At 38.5% G+C, this 11,751-nt stretch overlaps 1 protein-coding gene across 1 annotated transcript; it reads right to left on the bottom strand.

Moving 5' to 3' along the window:
- Window positions 1–210: 210 nt before the first annotated feature.
- On the bottom strand, window positions 211–11,525 carry LOC117020061 (uncharacterized). Its single transcript, XM_033102261.1, has 6 exons — window positions 11,468–11,525; window positions 10,742–10,775; window positions 8,145–8,217; window positions 2,836–2,908; window positions 979–1,158; window positions 211–248 (listed from the first exon to the last, which is right to left on the bottom strand). Exons 1-6 carry the CDS (start codon window positions 11,523–11,525, stop codon window positions 211–213), a joined length of 456 nt encoding a protein of 151 aa, XP_032958152.1.
- Between the last annotated feature and the right edge of the window lie 226 nt (window positions 11,526–11,751).

The following is an 11,751-nucleotide window of genomic DNA, read 5'->3' as shown; positions in this document are numbered from 1 at the left end:
TAATCCACCTTCTGGAAACACACTCGTCTAATGAATAAAAACTAGGCCGAACAGCACAGCTACTTGGCAAATCTACTGTGCCGAGGCCTGAGATAACCAATGTTAGGCTCACAGTATAGGGTCTAACCCAGAGCAGAACACTCATTAAAGCTTACTGGCTTCTCTCCGCAGTCTCTTAGTTAACATGCAATTTTAGAAAATCATAAAATCCTACCTTCTTACAGCGTTGCATGTAGAACCCTCATCCACTGTTAAAGAAAAAATTCAAATATATTGTAAATACACAACAGAAAAACACAGAACTTTGAAAGCGTCAGATTGAAGTCATGTAAAAATGTTTCTTTCGGACAACACCTGAAGACTATAGTAGAGTGAATATTAGCAATACAACTGGTGGGCAATTAATACGTGAAGAACTTTACTTCCTCTGCTATATATCTGTGTGTGTGTGTGTGTGTGTGTGTGTGTGTGTGTGTGTATATATGTGTGTCTATATTTATATTTGTATTTTCATATGTATACATACACATACACATATACACAGATATATCTATATCTATATCTATATCTATATCTATATCTATATATATATCTATATATATATACACCCGTAAGTACCTTTATATGTGTGTATGTATCCATATATACTCTCCAGTGTACGCTAAATACTAGTCTAAATGGAATCACACTTTCTCCTTATTCCCTTTCTTATTTCCTTATGTTACTGTGATTGAAGAAGAATGCCAATGTCTTGCTAAAATTATTCTATTTGGCTGTAACTTGCGTAAACAGAGTAAACATTAAGGAGATTTTGCTACAAAATGAGTGTAGGAAATTCAGAACTACGATCAACCTACACAAAGGTAGGCTAGGGTTGAACTCTTTCTGTTTTTTTATTTCCTTCTTTGCTTTCTCTGTTTTCTTATAGCTGTGATTCACGCAATTCATGGAGCGTACAATCAGGTAAGAAAAACACACCTACAATCTGAGCCTTTTGTTTGTCCATTACGGTCATCTGTCGAAACTCTGTGGATGCTGCCAGAGGTCTGCTCATTGAGCGTGTTGCAAATGGCCTTTTATCACCAAATTTCGAATCCCTGGATCCTTCACAAGTTCCATGATTCAAAGTCAAAGAAGGAGCTTTCCAGCTGGAAGAATCTGAAGATAAAGTTTTCATTTATTAGGATGTAAAAACAACACAAAGTTAACTATTTTGTAAAAACTTCCTTCTTCAAAGAAGCAGTCCCTCGTCCTCCTTTCTCCCAAACACACTACTCCTCCAGACCTCATTTTATTTTACGTGTCCTATATTGCCATTCACGGAAGTTAAGTTGAATTATCTATTGTCACTCAGCAATTTCTGGTATATAGTGTGTTTCCAATTAAAGCTTTCCTTCTTAATATTTAACATGGTGCTGGGTGTGATTTTTTTTGTCATTATCAAAAGTCATGTCTAACCGTTTATCTTAATTTTAAATATGCATGACAAACATGGACTTAAAAAACTTTCAGTGAATGGTACAATTTCAAATAGGAAAGGACTTATTACAAGAAAATGGTCTTTTCTAAATGCTCCAATATCTTCAGAATTCATTTTCCAAGGCTAACATAAACAGAAATTCATATGACAAATGGCAGCCTTGGGTGAACATGCTTCCATGTAAAAATACGATCAAACTAGGTCCACATTAGCTCCAAAGAGTACAGGGCACCATGAGACAGAAAACGAATATATGACAAAACTATTTTTCTTTTGATTTTTAAACAAAATTTTCAGTTTAAAACTTTTTCAAGACGAGTGAAAGAAAACCACAACAACTGTAGAAGTGAAACTCTAAAGCCTCTTTTATCACTTCACATCCAGGAAGCTCGTATATCATTTAAAACGGGGCTTTCCAATGTCATGTGAGAATCTGTGAAGCCCCAAGATCTGTCAGTTAAGGGGCTGGAAAAGTTCAAAACTATTTTCATGGAAACACTAAATGTCATTTGACATTTTCACTCTCATTCTCTTCTAAGTGTACAGTAGAGTTTTCCACGACCGTGATATCACACATAGCTTTGATGGTAACCTCATAGGTCCGATGGTTACTGGGTCGTAGCTCTAATGACTAATAGAATGCATGACTGTGTGTGCTCATATTTTAAACTGTTCAGTTTTTATTTCTAATATTGTAACTATCTATGGAGACTACAGACTTAAAAATATTCTTTGGAATTCTCAATAATTTTTAATAGCATAAAAGCATCCCAAGGCACAAAGGCTTCAGAATTATTGTTTTCAAAGATTGTGTCCAACAAATATTCATTATCGTTAATTACTTCTCCCATTTTTAATAATCGAAGACACCATAGGCGCATATACACACACAGCCAGTGTCTGCTCAGCAGAACATCTGGTTGTCTTAAGACCATCAGTGTTAAAACACTACGAGAAAGTAAAGTTAAAAAACAGTTGACATGGTAGCAACTGAGGCTTACTTGGGTAAACGTAAAAATTCAAATGACCGTTTGAAAATGCTGAAAAAATCTTCAGGTGTGATAATTGAACTCTGGTAACCCCTATTAAGTACACGGATTCCAAACTGGGACATTTAGGGTATCGAACAAAGGGAGAAACACCTTAGTGAAGTCACAGTTTTAAAATCTCATTTTCTTATTCCTGTAAATACCTTTTCTCAAACATCGATACCAACAATGACATCACGTTATTTATGTCAAATCCTTCAATTAAATTTGTAACAAAAAAAAAGGAATGAGGAAGAGAAGACTGCCAGCATGTCAAATGTCCTTGTGTACTCCTTCCCAAAATTAAATTGGTATTACAAAGTGCACCTGGTCTGAAGCGTTGCACATCGTCCATTCCTACAGCTTGGTTAGGAACAGGATCTTTCACTTCAATTCTCGGCTGAAGGGGTTAGGAAACAAGATGATTAGTAACTAACGGACACTTCATGCAATCTCTAGTTAACAATTCAGCATAACAATATTAACGTTGTAACCTCCAAGAAAAGGACTTTTTGAAAAACAGTTATTTAAGCAAATATTAGGTTGGTTCAAATGATATTGCAGTTTGTGCAATTTTTTTTTACCTTTTAAACCGCAATTACTTTTGCACCGACATAATACCTTGAAAAGTCTACTTCAGTTGTACCAGATGCTGCAAAAATAGGGCTGCATGTTGAAAGATATACGAGGTGCTGAGGGAAACCATGAAGGGGAGTCCAGAAAGGGCAGCAGGCGCAAAAGCCTGAGCTAGGAAACGACATATGGTAAGTGAGGGCAGAAGAAGAATGGGGTAAGCCTGGAACACTGAAAATGGGATGGAGAGACGACTGCAGAATCAGAACCAAATCAAAAAAGGCACGTGCCCCATGCTAGCATGTGAATTTTACCCTCACGTAATGGGGAGTCACTCAGTCAACAGAGGTGTTGCATGATCACAATTATAGCTTATCACAGTCACTCAGGCTGCAATTTATGATATTGAGGAGTTCCCTTTCTTTCTAGGATCCTATCCATCAGCCTGTCTTGCTTCACAACATAGCGCCTCGCAGGCGCCTACAATCTCACAAACACAGCTACCAACAGCAGGTCAGTTTGTAGCCTCCCCTAGGTGCCTCCGGGTTGGGCACAAGCAGCAGCTGACCTGGGCCTGCCCCACAGCACCTCCCAAGAGGCCCCAAATCCAACACACCTTGGGACCAGCTTCAAGTAACCCAGAACAACACCAAATTATCTCCACAAATGACACAGCCACGCCATGGACTGAGCAGACACCGGAGCCCTGCGACAGCCGATCTCACTCTGTGAGGTCAGTGCACACACATCGGTTTATCTACCATAGTCACAGCCAGTCGTCCTGAGGGTCAATTCCACACACTGATGTGTCAACAGCTATCAAGGCTCAAGTACAACAGCAGGGCACACACCACCCACAAAAGCTTCTGGAGCACCCGGCTCACGTGACCGGGGAGACTGTACCACTGGTCCCCAAACGACACCTGGCATATAAGGCAATACTGCCAAGATGAGGAGAATTAGCAGATCTACATGATACATAGAAACAACAACAAAGAGGCAGTGAAAATAGAAGAGAGAAAGAAACATTTCTCTAATGAAAGACCGGGAAAAAACTCTAGAGAAAGAACTAAACCTAATGGACACAAGCAATCTACCAGACACAGAGTTCAAAATACGACTTCTAAGGATACTCAATGAACTTTGGGGAAAAATAGAAAAACGCTGTAATACTTCAACAGAGACAGCAAACATAAAAAATGGACATAGAAATCATTAACAAAAGTCAAATATGAAAAATGCAACATCTGAAACGAGTAATTAATAGATGGCATCAGCACCAGATTTGGTTGAGGCAGACGTTCAAATCAGTGATTTGGAAGACAAGGTAGCAGAAAACACTCAATCAGAAATGAAGAAAAAGAAATGAAAAGTGATTCTGGGTCAAAAAAATAAAACAAACAAAAAAAAAAAGAGAGAAAGAGAGAATACTTTAAGGGACTTCTGGAACAAGATAAAGTGTAACAACACTCTTAGGGCTATCCAAAGGAGAGGAGAGAGAGAGAGAAAGCAATTGAAAACATGTTTGAATAAATAATGACGGAAATCTTCCCTAACCTGTCCAAGGGAACACAAGCATAGGAAACACAGTGAGTTCCAAACAAAATAAAGCCAAACAGGACCACACCAAGACAAACCATAATGAAACCGCCAAAGGGTAAACACACAGAGTGAGTATTAAAACCAGCAAGAGAAAAGCAGTTACCTATATACAAGGGAGCTCGCATAAGACTGTCAGGTGATCTCTCAGCAGTAAAGCTGAAGGCCAGAGGAACGGACAAGAAATATTGAAATGTGATGAAATGCAATAATTTACAATCGAGATTGCTGTATCCAGCAAGGCTCTCATTTAGAATCAAACGAGAGGTAAACAGCTTGCCAGAGAAAAAGAAGGTGATGCAGTTCAGCACCAGCAAACCACTATTACAAGAAATGTAAACCCACGACTAGAAGAAAAAGAAGGAGGAGGAGGAGGGGGAAGACAAGGAGGAGAAGACGGAAAAAGAGCAGGAGGAAGAGCAGGGCGAGGAGAAGAACAATGAGTAATAAAATGCCAAGAACTACATACCTACAAATAATTACTTGAAATGGAAATAGATTAAATGCTCCAGAAAAGACAGAGGTAGATGAATGGTTAAGAATACAAGACCCATACACACGACAATCAAACTACAAAATTTCTGCACGGCAAAGGAAACCGACAAGAACATGAAGTCCCGACCGGATGAATGGAGAAGATATTTGCCAATGATATATTTGATAAAGGGTTGACATCCACAACATAAGGAACTCATAAGCCTTAACACCAAAAGACAAACAATGCCATTACAAAATGAGAAGAGTACCTGAATAGACTTTTCTCCAAAGGGGTCACACAGAGAGCCAAGAGACATACGAAAACACGCTCAGTGTCACTAATCATCAGAGCAGTGCAAATTAGAAACGCAATGAGCTACCACCACACAACTGTCAGAATGGCCATCATCCATGAATCAACAAGCAACAAGTGTTGGTGAGGATGTGAAGAAAACGGAGTCCTCGTGCACTGTTGGTGAGACTGCAAATCCTACCAGACACAATGGAAAAGAATATGGAAGTTCCCAAAAAATTTACAAATAGAACTACCATGTGGCACAGTAGTCCCACTTCTGGGTTTTCCTCCACAGGAATCCAAAACACTAATTTGAAAAGCAATATGCATTTCTATGGACGTTGCCGCATTGTTTTCAATAGTCCAGATAAGAAAGTAACCAAAGGATCCCTCACCTTGGATAAAGAAGAAGTGGGACATGTATATGTAACAAAATAATACTTGTCTGTAACGAAGAATCAATACTTATCATTTGTGACAACGAGTGTGGACCTAGAGGGTATTATTCTAAGTGAAAAAAGTCAGACAGAGGAAGACAAATACCACCTGATTTCACTTATTGGTGACACGTAAAAAAAATAAATGAACATAGAAAAGAGAAACAAACTCATAAGTGCAGAGAACAAACTGATCGTTGCCCGGTGCGAGGATTGTTGGGGGAATGCTTGAAAAGGTAAAAGGATTAAGAAGTACAAATTGGCAGTTATGAAATAGTCATGAAGATGTCAAATACAGCACAAAGAATACAGTAAATAACATTGTAATAACTAAGTAGGGTGTCAGGGATACCACACTAATCGGGGTACTAATTTAGGCATTATATAAATGCCTCACCACTATGCTGTACACCTGAGGCTGACATCATATTAATGTCAACTGGAACAGAAATGAAAAATTTCACATTTAAAAAACAAAACTAAACACTTTCGGAAATTTGACATTTCACTATATGGTTTTTAAGAATCTCTGCTTTTGACCAGCGTAAGAAAGGATCCTATCTTTGGCAGACACGGATCCTTTCTTTACTTTGGTCACTATATCATGGACAGTGGGCATAGAATCTCACGGACATGATTTTATAGGGAGCAGCCAAGAGCATCAGCTTTGGAGCCAAGTGGATTTTGGATCAAACCCTCAACCTTCTCCCTGGCTACTGCAAGACATGCTGCCTAGACTGTCTTGGTCTCCATTTCCTTATCTCTGAAGATGAGGATTCCCTTCCTTGCCAAGGCTATTCTGAGGATTAAATGAGATCGTGCTTGTTACAGAATAGGTACACAACAAGTGTTGATTTGACTATGGAGTATTTCAGCATATCAGTTAAAAGAAAATCTGTGTCGCTCTTGCTTATATGGGTCCATGGGCCCATGCATCAAATACCATGTAATCACACAGGCCATTAAAACACCAAACTTGAAAAAAAAAAAAAGAATCTCTGCTTTTCAAATTGGTTATTCTTTTATGCAAAACATGTACTCTTCAATTAGATGAAGACATTTAAATATATTCACAATGCAATGATTTAGAACACAGTCGAATCCTTTTGTAATATGGGTTTTGAGATAGAGAACATGAATTCTAAGCTTTCAAAACTTCTACTATTATTTTAGTCTAAATGATGAACCTAGTATACTGGAAACTAATATGAAATAATATGGAATGTCAACGGAATAAAGTGGAAAACAAATGGAGAAAACACTCCCTCCTAACAAGTATACCACACCAACATACAAAGCATAAAAAAAAAAAAAATACTATATGTCATATGCTATATAGTTTTTTTTTTATTTTTTTTTTATTTTATTTATTTTTTTATTTATTAATTTTTTAATTTATTGGGGTGACAATTGTTAGTAGAATTACATAGATTTCAGTTGTGCAATTCTGTATCACATCATCCATAAATCACACTGTGTGTTCACCACCCAGAGTCAGCTCCCCTTCCATCACCGTACATTTGATCCCCCTCACCCTCATCCCCCACCCCCCAACCCCCTTACGCTCTGGTAACCACCAAATTACGTTCCCCAGATTAATTTTCAAACCCCGTGGCCATCCTGTGGTCACCCACTGCCCTCCAATCCCCTCACCGTCCCCCCCACCCCCCACTCCCCCCGCCCATCTAGCAACCCTCAGTTTTTCCTCATTGTCTCCCAAACAGTTTCTGATTAGTTCATTCACTTATTCTTTTCTTTAGAATCCGCAAATAAGTGAGATCATAAGGAACTTATCTTTCTCTGTCTGCTATATAGTTTTAAAACTGAAAGGTACCAGGAAGATTTCATGACTATTACAATGAGTACCTGAATCCATTAAGATTTCATTTAGGCAGGAGTATGATACAAGTCATGCTGGTATAACGTAAAAATAACATTAAGAATCCTTACCCTTTACCAAATTGCATGTCTCCATCACTGTGGGAAAACTCCCTATAGAATTTTACTATCACTGTACATTTCCCAGCCCCTTCTTTTTTTCAGCCCCCATCTTCGATACTTCCTGAAGTTAAACAAAACAACAACAAAACAATGCAGCGTCAAATGGTCAGGTGTTATAAAATGGTTCACGCTGACAAATTTTCCACGACAAACATAAAACAATGATAGGTAGACCACTACAAAATTTCACAAGTCAGTGCTACACAAAACTAAATTCAGAGCAAAACAGTTAATTTCACACAGGAGCCTTTTACCTTGGAATCAACATCGAAGGCCAATTCCTCTGATATAGACGTTGAATCATTAGTGCGAGGTTCGTAGGAACGACTTTAGGGTAAAGATACACAACAAAAACAAGTGAATTCATTTCTTCACAAAAGCAATAACAAAAACAAAAGGAGTAAAAGGTCAGCTAACTGCATATGAAATGAAGTTTCTTGATATGATTAAAATTTACATGATGTTCTAGAAAAGCTATTAGTTATCTATTTCTCCCTCCACCACTCCCAACTCATGCAATATTTAATGAAGATGCACTCTAAGTTTCCATAACAAAGAATGACCGCCAATATGTTGGCAACACCTGAGAGTACCTTGTTTTCACCAAAAGTCCTAAAGGCTGAATTGAAAACGCAATTAATAGCTGACATAACTGGAACCTGAACTGGGACAAAAGCAGTGACCTAAATCAAGGTAGAAAGATACACTGACCCTTCTCCGAAGTCCGTCCCTGGTTCAAAGATTAAGCTGTGTGGGTCAAAAATGGCAGTCTTGCTTCTTTAACATAGAAAGCAGTTATTCAATTGACCCCATTCCTTCCTTTCACCCTGAAACACTACAGTGAGTTCCCCGAAATGTGTGAAATGTTTGTAAGTTATACGTACAAAAGTCAAAGAACAAATAGGTATGTTGTTAGCCTCCCCACTCCCAGATCACTTGTCCTCACAGCTTCCTGGCAAACTCCAACCTTGAAAACTTCAGCCTAAGAAGGCATAGACTCCTGAAACAAGGATGGACTCAAATGACCCACAGTAGGAGTTCTCTATTTCCCTGTTCCTGGAAAATAAGCTAAATGGAGCCTCCCTCATCCTCTCCCAAAACGGGCATGTTACCACCTACCCAACTCCATTACTGTTTTCACAATCAGTCCTCACTCTGCCCAACCCTCCGTATCCATGGGAAGGACATCAGCGCGTTAGGAAAAGACGTGGAGGTGACGAGACACCTGCTGTGGGCCATAGATCTGTGTAGTTCAGCAATCTCCAGTGCCCTTGGACCCGAGGGGACCCCCTCTGTAATTTCGGGTGCACGTGGATGATACCACATTCCTATTTGCTATAAAGAGAATGTTTCCAGAGACTCAAAGGTTTAATATGTGTTCATACAAATCTTAAATTTTGCTGATTCCTCCAATTCAACAAAGAAAAAAGCAGCAACCTGTTCAGGACTCCCTGGAACCCCTTAATCTGCTTTTTTAGACAACTACCAACATCCTGTATCCTTCCTTCTTGTAATTTCTCTTTACCTTGTCATACCCTACTATTCTGAAATCTTTTCCCTTATATGATCTCTGATCTCTATTCTAAAAGCCTTATTACTATTCCAACCCAGTGTTGGTCCTATTGAAACTTGGATTCCCTTGCTAATTCCATTCTTATCCTCTTCCACTGCATTCACTACACCTTTCCATTAATTAAAACACTCACCCAAAGGATGATAAAGAGGGAAGTTACTGGGCTTGGAAACCCACACTTCATCTCATTTCATCACTCACTGTACTCAAATAAGTCACTTTAATCTGTTGGAGTTCAAACTCCTCATATGATCAACCACTTGACCAAAACATTAATGGCACCATGAAGTGCTAGGGGGTGTTTTGAATACTTAATTGCTAACATTTCTTCAACACCTAGAATTCAATGTACTTTTGATTCTGTCTAGAGAAATGCACAACATTTAACTGGCAGAACTGGAAAAAAATAACAAAACAACAGCAACAAAAAAACCCCGAGAAAAGCAGAGAAAAAGGTAAAAAATCAAGAACAGTCATGGAAGAAGGAACAAAGACTCTGGAAAAAAAGAAAAAAACTTCCTTGAACAAAGGAAAGGTATCAGGCAGAAGGGAAACACAGGCTGGGGAGTCAGGAAGTAGAGAAATCAATTAGAAATATCATCTCAATTTGTGCTGCATTAACACAACATGGTCTATACATACATGTTCTTCACTTACAGAACCACGATTCGTCCCAAGAAGGGTACATCGCTTTATCCCTGAAAACACTTGCCTGATTAGGTCTTACTTATGTACAACCTGTGGTTCTGTGGCCACATCTAACTGAGATCTGCCCTAAACACTGATGGTGAAAACAAGGTTCTCCTGACTGCTGCAATTGTCAAGTACATTAAGACAAGAGCTTGAGCTAACTGGGCTTGGTAGGAAACTTCTAAACCAGCGTTAACATATCACTAAATGGGACTCTCTGAGTCCATCTGACTTGCACCTGAATCTTGAATCCAGACCTGTCCAAGCACTTCTCAGTACAGGCTGACGAGGAAGAGAACGGACTTGGGAAGCCAAGCAGGCTGAAGGTCAAATCAAGGCTCAGCCACTTGGTAACTCTGGAACCTGGGGTCAATTAATCCACCTTCTGGAAACACACTCGTCTAATGAATAAAAACTAGGCCGAACAGCACAGCTACTTGGCAAATCTACTGTGCCGAGGCCTGAGATAACCAATGTTAGGCTCACAGTATAGGGTCTAACCCAGAGCAGAACACTCATTAAAGCTTACTGGCTTCTCTTCGCAGTCTCTTAGTTAACATGCAATTTTAGAAAATCATAAAATCCTACCTTCTTACAGCGTTGCATGTAGAACCCTCATCCACTGTTAAAGAAAAAATTCAAATATATTGTAAATACACAACAGAAAAACACAGAACTTTGAAAGCGTCAGATTGAAGTCATGTAAAAATGTTTCTTTCGGACAACACCTGAAGACTATAGTAGAGTGAATATTAGCAATACAACTGGTGGGCAATTAATACGTGAAGAACTTTACTTCCTCTGCTATATATCTGTGTGTGTGTGTGTGTGTGTGTATATATATATATATATGTGTCTATATTTATATTTGTATTTTCATATGTATACATACACATACACATATACACAGATATATCTATATATATATATATATATATATATATATATATATATATACACACACCCGTAAGTACCTTTCTATGTGTGTATGTATCCATATATACTCTCCAGTGTACGCTAAATACTAGTCTAAATGGAATCACACTTTCTCCTTATTCCCTTTCTTATTTCCTTATGTTACTGTGATTGAAGAAGAATGCTAATGTCTTGCTAAAAGTTATTCTATTTGGCTGTAACTTGCGTAAACAGAGCAAACATTAAGGACATTTTGCTACAAAATGAGTGTAGGAAATTCAGAACTACGATCAACCTACACAAAGGTAGGCTAGGGTTGAACTCTTTCTGTTTTTTTATTTCCTTCTTTGCTTTCTCTGTTTTCTTGTAGCTGTGATTCACGCAATTCATGGAGCGTACAATCAGGTAAGAAAAACACATCTACAATCTGAGCCTTTTGTTTGTCCATTACGGTCATCTGTCGAAACTCTGTGGATGCTGCCAGAGGTCTGCTCATTGAGCGTGTTGCATATGGCCTTTTATCACCTAATTTCGAATCCCTGGATCTTTCACAAGTTCCATGATTCAAAGTCAAAGAAGTAGCTTTCCAGCTGGAAGAATCTGAAGATAAAGTTTTCATTTATTAGGATGTGAAAACAACACAAAGTTAACTATTTTGTAAAAACTTCCTTCTTCAAAGAAGC

Source organism: Rhinolophus ferrumequinum, unplaced genomic scaffold, assembly GCF_004115265.2.
Source record: "Rhinolophus ferrumequinum isolate MPI-CBG mRhiFer1 unplaced genomic scaffold, mRhiFer1_v1.p scaffold_83_arrow_ctg1, whole genome shotgun sequence".
NCBI lineage: Eukaryota > Metazoa > Chordata > Mammalia > Chiroptera > Rhinolophidae > Rhinolophus > Rhinolophus ferrumequinum.
Note: the sequence above shows the minus strand (reverse complement) of the source record. Positions and strands in the feature narration are given on the sequence as shown.